The 13,770-nt window shown below is 44.5% G+C and overlaps 1 protein-coding gene across 1 annotated transcript in view; it reads right to left on the bottom strand.

Moving 5' to 3' along the window:
• Positions 1-13,770, bottom strand: part of LOC106607061 (coiled-coil domain-containing protein 85A) — a 38,653-nt gene that overhangs the window by 1,371 nt on the left and 23,512 nt on the right. Inside the window, exon 3 of the mRNA XM_014203649.2 lies at positions 612-669. Within this exon, the coding sequence (XP_014059124.1) occupies positions 612-669 (58 nt within the window). The remainder of the gene's footprint in view (positions 1-611; positions 670-13,770) is intronic.

Below are 13,770 nucleotides of genomic sequence, written 5' to 3'. Positions count from 1 at the left end.
ATAATGAGCATACACATTCCCGCTGCGTTTTGGTCCAATTCATACGACGGCCGTGACAGTGAGCCTGTGCTCAGCAGAATGAGGAGAGCAAACCTCTCTAGGTAACCTGAGGGCTGATATATTCGGCCATTAAAAGTGCTTCATCATTAAATATTAACCCAGCCCATCACTCACCCTACAGGCAGCACATTAAGACTGGGGACGGAGCAGAGGGAGCCCAAATACATGCACACACACGCACACACACACAGAGACACACGTGCAGACACGCAAGCATACAGTAGACGACTACACGTACACACACACACTCAAGACACATGAAAGAGTCCATTGTCATCAATCTCTTTCCCGAAAATATTTGTGCAGTATGCCTGTGAGCGAGCGTGTGTTTGTGTGTGTGCATCAGTGGAGGCTGGTGGGATGAGCTATAGGAGGACGGGCTCATTCAAATGGCGGGAATGGAATAAATGGAACAGAGTCAAACGTGGTTTCCATACGTTTGATGTGTTTGATACCATTCATCCCATTCCAGCCATTACAATGAGCCCGTCCGCCTATAGCTTCTCCCATCAGCCTCCACTGGTGTGCATACCTGTGTATGTATGTCTTACCTGTCCCAAAGCTTCACACTCTTACAGGTGTTGGTGCAGCAGCCAGCAGATATGAGAGCTGCAAACAACATCAATAAATATGATACATTATTTATATGACCAAGGACAAGCACAACATCCTGACAATAATACCAGCAAATAATAGAATAGAAAATATTGAAAAGAGTATTGTTGTAATAGTGTGTCTGTTAAATGACTTCATTGTTATGGTACAAGACAATGGGGACTCTTGATTCCCACAGTATATCCAGAGCACTGTGTGTGTGTGTGTGTGTGTGTGTGTGTGTGTGTGTGTGTGTGTGTGTGTGTGTGTGTGTGTGTGTGTGTGTGGCCATAGCAGTGAGTAATTGTAGTAATGACAGTCATTAGGTGGAAAACAACCAACTAATTCAAGTGTTCTGTAATTTAGCAGCATCACTTACAATGAGAGGGTCTGCTGGTTTAATTAGCTTATAATGCCCTCTTAATTATGTTCGATACACTGAGTAAGAAGAACACACACACACAGACACACACAGTGCCCTCTGACACAGTGCCCTCTGACACACAAAGGTGTGAAGACCCATAGTGAAAGGCTCAGATGTGTGGTTGAGGCATAAATGAAGTGGATGTATGAGAGTGATGTTACTCTCAGATCTCTCTCCATGTCTGTTACAGCATGGATGGCCCCAGCCTCTGGGTGCCACTTCCTGTTACCCATCATCCTGTGCTTTAGTGACTGTCAACATAGCACTGTGTATCTGCCTGGGAGTAAGAGAGAGATGTCATCCTTTTTGGCTTTTCTGTCTGTTCCTCACACATCACATGTATTTCCTTCTCTCTGTCTTCTTGTATGTCAATCTAGCTCCACCTGTCTATCCTTCTTTCACTCACTCACTCACTCACTCACTCACTCACTCACTCACTCACTCACTCACTCACTCACTCACTCACTCACTCACTCACTCACTCACTCACTCACTCACTCCCTCTCTCTTACTCCCTCACTCACCCCCTCTCTCTTACTCCCGCACTCACCCCCTCTCTCTCTTACTCCCGCACTCACCCCCTCTCTCTTACTCCCGCACTCACCCCCTCTCTCTTACTCCCGCACTCACCCCCTCTCTCTTACTCACTCACTCACTCACTCACTCACTCACTCACTCACTCACCACTCACTCACTCCACCTCACTCACTCACCACCACTCACCACTCACTCACTCACCACCACTCACTCACCCCTTCTCACTTTCACTCACTCACTCACTCACTCACCCCTTCTCACTTTCACTCACTCACTCACTCACTCACTCACTCACTCACTCACTCACTCACTCACTCACTCACTCACTCACTCACTCACTCACTCACTCCTTCTCACGCACTCACTCACTCACTCACTCACTCACTCACCCCTTCTCATGCACTCACTCACTCAGCTCTGTCTCTCATCTCTGTCTCTCATCTCTGTCTCCCTCTCTCATCATAATAAAGGTGTTATTCTGTTAGGGCTGAGATATGCCCCTGTCCATATCGGTTGTATGTTCAGTCACACTAGATCAGGCACACATGCAGGCACACACACACACACACACACACACACACACACACACACACACACACACACACACACACACACACACACACACACACACAGCGTACACACGCATAGTGACAAATAGCATTCCATTTAGCCATAAATCACTTATAAATTTTAACTGTGACCCTAGGCCTCTATTAACTACAAATTACCATTATTGAGTATCGGTTGCCATGGTCACACTTTGGCTTTGAGCTAAATTGATTGTCAACCAATGACAGGACTACATATGAATGTCCTTGGGCAGGGGCAGAGATAAAGGCAAGGCACTACTTTGAAAGCAATTATCAACACAACACTACACTGACTCTCTATGTGGAGCTAGGTACTTAAAAACCCAATACCTGGGTATCAATGGTAAAAATAACTCCTTAAAGCACTATTACTTCAGCATGTGTGTCGTCACATCTACTCGCATTCCACTACAACACCATGGTACTTGCATACTGAGCAGCAAGGGAAACTGCCCTTCCCTACCTGAAGGCTATGCTCAAACCCTACACCCCAACCCGAGTACTCTGTTCTGCCACCTCTGGCCTCTTGGCCCTAAGCAACACTCCCCTAAGGGAGGGCAGCTCACGCTCAGCCCAGTCCAAGCTCTTCTCTGTCCTGGCACCCCAATGGTGGAACAAGCTTCCCCCTGACACTAGGACAGCAGAGACCGTGCCTATCTTCCTGAAAATGTCTGAAACCCTACCTCTTCAAAGAGTATCTTAAATAATCACACAGCACCCACCCCATTTTTTTGTCCCTACTAGCACTGACTTTGCTGATAACTACTTTATTGAGGGAAAATGTATTTACTATGACTGAGATATGTGGTTGTCCCACCTAGATATTTTGAAATTAATGCACTAGCTGTAAATCGCTCAGGATAAGAGGGTCTGCTAAATGACTAAAATGTAAATGTAATGTGTTGTCGATGTTAGGCAGTAAATTTGTAGCATTCAGAGCCCTCAGCCATCTTGGTTATTCATGCAGGACCAGATCAAACTTCCAGTGAGCATGTGGCAGAACAGGTGTTCAGAAGGAGAGGCAGGAAGAAAGAAGAGGTGACGAATGACCACATATGCGTACATATGAGTCTGCGTTTACTAAATACATCCCCTTTGAGCAGAGAGACCCTGGTCCTCTTTCCCCTTTCTGCCCCTATTGACCTGCTTCCTCCTGCACTTCCACTGGTCCAGCCAGAGACGGGGACAAAGACCTCTGGCTAGTCCACAGCTATCTGCTCTGCCTTGCTGCACCTGTGTGTGTGTGTGTGTGTGTGTGTGTGTGTCTGTGTGTGTTTTGGCTCTCCTTTGTTAGGGTCCTCTGAGGCATAGCCTCATTGTGAGGGGAAGATAGAAGGGAGCATAGAAAGAAGTGACTCTTTGATTAACAGCACCGTGCATCTATGAAGATTTCAAAGAGTAAACACACACAGACAAACACACATACCAAGGTAAAGTCACACACACACAGACAAACACACATACAAAGAGTTAACACACACACACACACACACACACACACACACACATACCAAGGTAAAGACACACACACACAGACAAACACACATACAAAGAGTTAACACACACACACACACACACACACACACACACACACATACCAAGGTAAAGACACACACACACAGACAAACACACATACAAAGAGTAAACACACACACAAACATACATACCAAGGTAAAGACACACACACACACACACACCGATCCACACGCAAAACAACACACACCACATCAACAATATTCATTATGTTCCTGAATCCCTCCATGGCAGCCAATAGACACAGTGTCAATGAAGGTCTGTTCTGAAACTGAACCCCTGCATTAGGCTATTTCCCTTGTGGGGGGCCAAAAAGCTCAAAGCACCAGGAACAACCCCTAAGTGTTGCTTACACTAGCAAATAAACAGTGATTTCCCTGCATCTATTTGAATACATAACACAGCGTACACTAGGAACAGTCAGAATCCTGAAGCTGACATTGATAGGGGAGTGTGTATTATAATTATAATAATTTGATTGGTGCTTATATTTGCCCAATTTACACAAGTGTGTTTTATACACGTGCAATTAGATTTTTTGCATATCCTAACTACCCCTGAGATTCCCTCAGACATTCAAATTAGTGACCTTTAGGTTACTGGCCCAACGGTCTTACCGCTAGGCTACCTGCCTCGCAAACCATTTCCCAACGTGGGGTGTGTGTGTGTGTGTGCGTGTGCATGCACAGACAGATATTCGCATGTGTGATGTGTACGTGAGTGCATGCATCTGCTCATGAAAGTGTGTGTGTGTGGGTGGGTTAGCTTCACAGGTAAGCACTTAATGTGTCAAATATTCCTCTGCAGAAAAAAATGCTTCAAAGTGGAAATGTAAATGAGAAGCCAGGGAAGCAGCTGTTGGCCTAGATTAGGAGCTGTCCCCAGTAGAGGACCTATGATCACTATCACACACACATACACACTGCACGAGGTGTTGTAAGTACACTACATTACCAAAAGTATGTGGACACCTGCTCGTCGAACATCTCATTCCTAAATCATGGGCATTAATATGGAGTTTGTTCCCCCTTTGCTGCTATACAGCCTCCACTCTTCTGGGAAGGCTTTCTACTAGATGTTGGAACATTGCTGCGGGGACCAGCTTCCATTCAGCCACAAGAGCATTAGTGTGGTCGGATACTGACGTTTGGCGATTAGGCCTGCCTCTCAGTCGGCATTTCAATTCATCCCAAAGGTGTTCAATGGGTTTGAGGTCAAGGCTCTGTGCAGGCCAGTCAAGTTTCCACATCAATCTCAACAAACTATTTCTGTATGGACCTCGCTTTGTGCACAGGGGCATTGTCATGCTGAAACAGGAAAGGGCCTTCCACAAACTGTTGACACAAAGTTAGAAGCACAGAATCGTCTAAAATGTTGTTGTACTTTACAGTTGCCACTATGCATTCGGGCAGGTAGCGTTCTCCTGGCATTCGACAAACCCAGATTCGTCCATCGGACTGCCTGATGGTGAAGCAGGATTCATCACTCCAGAGAACGCGTTTCCACTGCTCCAGAGTCCAATGGCGGCGAGCCATGATATTAGGCTTGTGTGCGACTGCTCGGCCATGGAAACCCATTTCATGAAGCTCCTGACAAACAGTTCTTGTGTTGACTTTGCTTCCAGAGGCAGTTTGGAACTCGGTAGTGAGTGTTGCAACCAAGGACTGACGATTTTTACGCGTTACGCGTTTCAGCACTTGGCAGTCCCGTACCGTGAGCTTGTGAGGCCTACCACTTCACGGCTGAGCCGTTGTTGCACCTTGACGTTTCCACTTCACAATAACAGCACTTACAGTTGACCATAGCAGCCCTAGAAGGGCATCAAATTGATAAACTGACTTCTTGGAAAGGTGGCATCATATGAAGGTGCCACGTTGAAAGTCGATGAGCTCTTCAGTAAGGACATTCTACTGCCAATGTTTGTCAATGGAGATTGCATGGCTGTGTGCTCGATTTTATACACCTGTCAGCAACAGGTGTGGCAGAAATAGCCAAATCCACTAGTATGTCCACATTCTTTTGTATATATAGTGTATATGGTAGTAGAATAGTGGCCTGAGGTCACACACTTAATGTGTTTTGAAATAATTTGTGAAATGCATTGTAATGTTTTTAAAATTGTATTTAACTGCCTTAATTGTCCTGGACCCCAGGAAGAGTTGCTGCTGCCTTGGATAAGGTGCCTCAGGATAAATCAGGATAAATCAATGTTAAAGTGTACATAGCCGGCCATATATGGATGTAAAATGTTACTTTACGGGTTGGTTATGTAGGCGTCTTCTAACCCATCGCTTTCTACTACTCCAATCAATGTTATTCCCCTTGATCTTCAAGAATAAGACTTGGAAATATGGAAGTATGGACTAGCCAAATTGTTTTAACTGAGCATGACCCCAAAACTAAGGACTTATTAGCCAGCCCTACTCTGTTGTTTATGATTTTGTTGTCATGGAGAACCGCTTGGGCTCATTGATTCGAGTTTAAAAATAAATGCTGCGCTCATGGAATTGCATGCTTTGCCAAGAGTGTGCAAAGCTATCATCAAGGCAAAGGCTGGCTACTTTGAAGAATCTAAAATATATTTTGATTTGTTGAACACTTTTTTGGTTACTACATTATTCCTTGTGTTATTTCATAGTTTTGATGTCTTCTCTATTACTCTACAAAAATAAAGAAAAACCCTTCAATGAGTAGGTGTGTCCAAACTTTTGACTGGTATTGTATGTATAATTTATACATCAAAAAATGGATGTAGTAACTACAGATTGCCCCTTTAAGTCTATCAAAAGTGTGCAAGTTTGAGTATGTGTCCATTAGGCCTATGGATTTTCAGCATGAATTACATTGAGCAATAAAAGCCCCACTTTTATTCCATAGGCTTGGATCCGCACTATGCAGCTGTTGCAAGAGGGCATTTTTCACTGGCTGTCCACTGGTTTAAAAAATAATGATTGACAGGTAGTTTAAACTTCTTGAATCCAACCATTATTGGGTTCAAATACACATTTAGATTTGTGAACAGCTATAAAACAACAGCCACAATCCGTAAGCAGCAAATAGCTAAATGAGAGAGCAGCAGTGTGATTCACATCAATGAGCTATGTAGATATCAATAATAAGTGATATCCGTATCGCTGAAGACTACACCACTATTGTCATCCTTACCTCCAAGCGTTCATTCAATTATCTTTGGATAACTTTGGATGCCGACAGCAGCCGCACCATTGGAAGACATAGCTTGGACTGTAGCCTACAAAATCATCTTTTCCCACAAACCATCAAACACATTTAGTGTGTCATCATATTGGTCTCTGACTTCTGGTCAGACTCGCTCAGGTCGAACAAATTTAAACTTGCGCCTTTTTTCAATGCTGATTTGAATGTGATTGAGAAAACAGAAAAGTGTCAAAATATTTTTTTCGCAAACATCCTTTCTGAATTTAAAAGTAATCCTCGAAGTAATCATCTACTTTTTCAAAAGAATCGGTAATCTGATTACAATATTTTTGCTGGTAAAGTAACAGATTACAATTACTGGTTTTTTTGTAATCCGTTACATGTAACACGTGACTCCCCAACCCTGCACACAGACAGACAGACAGACAGACAGACAGACAGACACAGACAGACAATCCAACAGCACCCCAGGTCAACACTTAATGAGTTTTTTACCAAATATCTGTGGTGGGTTTACCACCTTATTGGCCTACTTCCTTCCTGCTAGCAACCAAAAGAGTGAAAAATACCCAACAGTGGCAGCACATACACACTCTCACACTTCCAAACACACTTTCCAGGTGTAGTTGTTTGTTGTTTCCTAGCGCTCACAGCCGGGAGCCTAGAGACGGAGCCTGGAGACGGAGTAAATGTAAGTGATTGGAGCACGTCAGGGAATCAGCGCTGTTAGGAGGATAAACTACTATTTAAAACCCTTAAGATCAAACACACTCACACACTTATGCTGTGTGTGTTTTCTCTGGAGGCAAATTAGGCTAGTTCTACCCAGAACATCCACCCACCACAGAGCAATGTTCTCTCTCTTCTCTTCTCTCAGCAGAAACACAGCAGGGGTACTGGGGAACACTCAATACAGTATATAAAGTCCTGGTCTAGCTACTGTTTGCCTGCCATGGTACTGAGAGATAGTGTGGTAAAAAGCACGTGTTGGTACTTTATATACTACCACAGAGAATTAATCAGAATTGGAACCAAATGGTACATACAGTTCAAGTCAGAAGTTTACATACACCTTAGCCAAATACATTTGAACTCAGTTTTTCACAATTCCTGACATTTAATCCAAGTAAAGATTCCCTTCTTTGGGTGAGTTAGGCTCAACCCTTTATTTTAAGAATAATTAGTATTTGGTAGCATTGCCTTTAAATTGTTTAACTTGGGTCAAACGTTTCGGGTAGCCTTCCACAAGCTTCCCATAATAAGTTGGGGGAATTTTGGCCCATTCCTCCTGACAGAGCTGGTGTAACTGAGTCAGGTTTCTAGGCCTCCTTGCTCGCACACGTTTTTTTCAGTTCTGCCCACAAATTTTCTATAGGATTGAGGTCAGGGCTTTGTGATGGCCACTCCAATACCTTGACTTTGTTCTCCTTAAGCCATTTTGACACAACTTTGGAAGTATGCTTGGGGTCATTGTCCATTTGGAAGACATATTTGCGACCAAGCTTTAACTTCCTGACTGATGTCTTGAGATGTTGCTTCAATATATCCACATAATTTTTTCTACCTCATGATGCCATCTATTTTGTGAAGTGCACCACTCCCTCCTGCAGCAAAGCACCCCCCACAACATGATGCTGCCAGCTCCGTGCTTTACGGTTGGGATGGTGTTCTTCGGCTTGCAAGCCTCCTCCTTTTTCCTCCAAACATAATGACGGTCATTATGGCCAAACAGTTCTATTGTTGTTTCATCAGACCAGAGGACATTTCTCCAAAAAGTACGATCTTTGTCCCCATGTGCAGTTGCAAACCGTAGGCTGGCTTTTTTCTGGCGGTTTTGGAGCAGTGGCTTCTTCCTTGCTGAACGGCCTTTCAGGTTATGTCAATATAAGACTCGTTTTACTATGGATATAGAGACTTTTGCACCTGTTTCCTCCATCATCTTCAAAGGGTCCTTTGCTGTTGTTCTGGATTTGATTTGCACTTTTTGCACAAAAGTACGTTCATCTCTAGGAGACAGAACGCGTCTCCTTCCTGAGCGGTATGACGACTGTGGTCCCATGGTGTTTATACTTACGTACTTGTCACGACTTCTGCCAAAGTCAATGCCCCTCCTTGTTCGGGTAGTGCTTGGCAGTCGACGTCACCGGCCTTCTAGCCATCATTGATCCATTTTTCATTTTCCATTGGTTTGTCTTCTCTTCCTACACACCTGGTTCCAATCCCATTCATTACATGTTGTGTATTTAACCCTCTGTTTCCCCTCATGTCCTTGTCAGAGATTGCTTGTTGTTATGTGCTCGTGTCTTTCGTATTGGCGCACGACGGGTTATTTCACCCATGTTATTTTTTATGTACGTTGGTTTTTGTAGTTTGTTTTATCTTTATTAAAATACTCCAGTTACACCAAGTTGGTTTCTCCTGCGCCTGACTTCCCTGCCACCTACACACACGAGAATGACCGTACTATTGTTTGCACAGATGAACGTGGTACCTTCAGTTGTTTGGAAATTGCTCACAAGGATGAACCAGACTTGTGGAGGTCTACAATTTTTTTTTTCTGAGGTCTTGGCTGATTTCTTTTGATTTTCCCATGATGTCAAGCAAAGAGGCACTGAGTTTGAAGGTAGGCCTTGAAATACATCCACAGGTACACCTCTAATTGATTCAAATGATGTCAATTAGCCTATCAGAAGCTTCTAAAGCCATGACATCATTTTCTGGAATTTTCCAAGCTGTTTAAAGGCACAGTAAACTTAGTGTATGTAAACTTCTGACCCACTGATATTGTGATACAGTGAATTATAAGTGAAATAATCTGTCTGTAAACAATTGTTTGAAAAATTACTTGTGTTGTCCACAAAATAGATGTCCTAACCGACTTTCCAAAACTATAGTTTGTTAACAAGAAATGTGTGGAGTGGTTGAAAAATGAGTTTTAATTTACATTTCAGTCATTTAGCAGACACTCTTATCCAGAGCGACTTACAGTAGTGAATGCATACATTTCATACATTTTTTTTCTGTGCTGGCCCCCCGTGGGAATCGAACCCACAACCCTGGCATTGCAAACACCATGCTCTATCAACTGAGCTACAGGGAAGGCTCCAACCTAAGTGTATGTAAACTTCCGACTTCAACTGTAGTAGTATTGTTGCTCTACATACACCAGAAACACATTCACACATAAAAACAATAACATCTTCCTTGTCACTATGCTGTTGGGTTGTGCAACGCTATATTGAGTTCAGCACTATTGCTATTCTGAAATGTTTACACAGCTTATCATTTAAAGTGAATGCAGCCCCGTTAGCACGCCTGTCATGACAACAGGAAGTGTGATTGACAGTGAAAACAGGATTTAGATCATATGCTGACATCATATCCTCTTTCTCAGCGTCTTTATTCACAGCTACAGCAGGGCTCAAATCTCAGGCCTAAAAATAGCCCAAGCACAAAACACTGTATGAGACCCTAGAGAATAAACAGCCACTGTTTTTCCTCTATTCGCCACTCCAATCTCTCTTTCATGCATGCTCGAATGCATGCACGCACACTGCCATGAGGAGAGGTAGGTGTGGTTAACCCTTTATTGAAGGAGTGGAGAAGCCATGTCATCAGTTCTGTTAACAGTCTGCCTCAGTAGCTTTTCTGCTCACTCTATAGGACTTCCCGTTAGAACTTCATGTTGATCAGGTGTAGAGCTGTGGCAGTCATGACATTTTGGCAGCAGGTGATTGACAAGCAAATAACTGCCGGTCACACGGTCATTTACTGTTAATTAACCCTTTAGAACCCATAGCGGCCGTCAACGGCATTTCTTTAAATTACTATAGTGGCCGCGAATGGCCTTGATTTATAACAATAATATCTGTGTCAATATAGCAAATGAACTTGCTAACAACCTGTTGCCGTATCCACGTGGCTGTTGTCATCAACCAGAAACAGGAAACATGGTATGCTGTCATTTGACCTTTAATATCTTTTTTTACTTAATTACTGAAAATGATTGCGCCAAGAGGGACAATACTTTTTACTGTGAAAGATGCTGTATCTATTGGTTGGTGATACGGATTTGGCCACATCCATGATCTTTGAAAAGCGATGATGTTGAGGTGAGTGAAATAAGTAAACAGCAGCTATATGTTTGGTGTTGTTGATGTTTGATGCTGTGAAACTTGGGGAATAGCTCTCAGATTAGCAAGTCAAGCCATAATAACTTGGTTGGTACAGGCAAGAACATCAGCAGTGGAGCTCATGGAAATAGTTGCAGTGTTTAGCTTTATATCATCAGCTAACTAGTTGGTTGGTTTGTCTTGTTTCTACCAAAGTAATACATATGGAAACCACCCAAGATGCTTGCTATAGCTAGCTAGCTAACTAGTTTGTCTGTCAGGCAAGAAAAGTTGTGTGTTGCGGTAAATTAGGGCTGCGCTCATGAAGTGTCTCTGCACAGGCCATACAAACGCTTCACATCGCGTGGCCGCTGCCACTCTAACCTGGTGGTCCCAGCGCGCACGACCCACGTGGAGTTCCAGGTCTCCGGCAGCCTCTGGAACTGCCGGTCTGCGGCCAACAAGGCAGAGTTCATCTCAGCCTATGCTACCCTCCAGTCCCTCGACTTCTTGGCGATGACGGAAACATGGATTACCACAGAAAATACTGCTACTCCTACTGCTCTCTCCTCGTCTGACCACGTGTTCTCGCACACCCAGAGAGCATCTGGTCAGCGGGGTGGTGGCACTGGAATCCTCATCTCTCCCAAGTGGACATTATCTCTTTCTCCCCTGACCCATCTGTCTATCTCCTCTTTTGAATTCCATGCTGTCACAATCACTAGCCCATTCAAGCATAACATCCTTACCATTTATCGCCCTCCAGGTTCCCTTGGAGAGTTCATCAATGAGCTTGACGCCTTGATAAGTTCCTTTCCTGAGGATGGCTCACCCCTCACAGTTCTGGGTGACTTTAACCTCCCTACGTCTACCTTTGACTAATTTCTCTCTGCCTCCTTCTTTCCACTCCTCTCCTCTTTTGACCTCACACTCTCACTGTCCCCCCCACTCACAAGGCAGGCAATATGCTTGACCTCATCTTCACTAGATGCTGTTCTTCTACTAATCTCACTGCAACTCTCCGATCATTACCTTGTATCCTTTTCCCTCTCGCTCTCCTCCAACACTACTCACTCTGCCCCTACTCAGATGGTATTGCGCCGTCGCAACCTTCACTCTCTCGCTCCTGCTACTCTCTCCTCTTCCATCCTATCATCTCTTCCCTCTGCTCAAGCCTTCTCCAACCAATCTCCTGATTCTGCCTCCTCAACCCTCCTCTCCTCCCTTTCTGCATCCTTTGACTCTCTATGTCCCCTATCCTCCCGACCGGCTCGGTCCTCCCATCCTGCTCCGTGGCTTGACGACTCATTGCGAGCTCACAGAACAGGGCTCCGGGCAGCCGAGCGGAAATGGAGGAAAACTAACCTCCCTGCGGACCTGGAATCTTTTCACTGCCTCCTCTCTACATTTTCCTCCTCTGTTTCTGCTGCTAAAGCCACTTTCTACCACTCTAACTTCCAAGAATCTACCTCTAACCCTAGGAAGCTCTTTGCCACCTTCTCCTCCCTCCTGAATCCCCCCCCTCCCTCCCTCTCTGCGGATGATTTCGTCAACCATTTTGAAAAGAAGGTCGACGACATCCGATCCTCGTTTGTTAAGTCAAACGACACCGCTGGTCCTGCTCACATTGCCCTACCCTATGCTTTGACCTCTTTCTCCCCTCTCTCTCCAGATGAAATCTTGCGTCTTGTGACGGCCGGCCGCCCAACAACCTGCCCGCTTGACCCTATCCCCTCCTCTCTTCTCCAGACCATTTCCGGAGACCTTCTCATTTACCTCACCTCGCTCATCAACTCATCCTTGACCACTGGCTACGTGGTCAGGACCTACACACAGGCCCTACACCCAAACAAGGGCACTGCGTTCATCCACCTCTGGCCTGCTGGCCCCCCTACCTCTGCGGAAGCACAGTTCACGCTCAGCCCAGTCAAAACTGTTCGCTGCTCTGGCACCCCAATGGTGGAACAAGCTCCCTCACGACGCCAGGACAGCGGAGTCAATCACCACCTTCCATAGACACCTGAAACCCCACCTCTTTAAGGAATACCTGGGATAGGATAAAGTAATCCTTCTAACACCCCCCCCCCCCCAAAAAAAAATATATATATATGTACTATTGTAAAGTGGTTGTTCCACTGGATATCATAAGGTGAATGCACCAATTTGTAAGTCGCTCTGGATAAGAGCGTCTGCTAAATGACATAAATGTAAAATGTGTCAACCTCAGCTGTCACTTTCACAAGCTAGCCAACCAGCTAACTAGCCACCAAAATGAAGGCTAGAGAAATTCATTTTTATCTGTTGGGCTTAGGTTATGGTTTGTCATGCTTGCTAGGTGCAGATATTCACAGGCTATACATTACCTCGTTTTCCTATTATTTGACAGCTTAGCTGCCGTTTTAGGCTAGTACATGCCCGCGCAGTGAACCTCATATGATGAGCTGGATATTTATTTACATAGAAAGCTAACAAGTTGCTTGTTTTATCCAGTTTCTACCGATGCAATTCATTTGGAAACTGTCCCAGCTTCGTAACTAATCAGCTGACATTGGCAAACTCTGCAGTTAAGTCTGACAGTCAAAAAGAGAGAGAGAGAGAGAGAGAGAGAGAGAGAGATACGGAAGTGGTCAGATGACGCAGATGCTACGGTACATGACTGTTTTGTTAGCACAGACTGAAATATGTTCCGGGATTCATCCAATGGCATTGAGGAGTACACCAACTCAGTCACCGGCTTCATCAA

This window comes from Salmo salar, chromosome ssa01 (genome assembly GCF_905237065.1).
Source record: "Salmo salar chromosome ssa01, Ssal_v3.1, whole genome shotgun sequence".
Lineage (NCBI taxonomy): Eukaryota > Metazoa > Chordata > Actinopteri > Salmoniformes > Salmonidae > Salmo > Salmo salar.
Note: the sequence above shows the minus strand (reverse complement) of the source record. Positions and strands in the feature narration are given on the sequence as shown.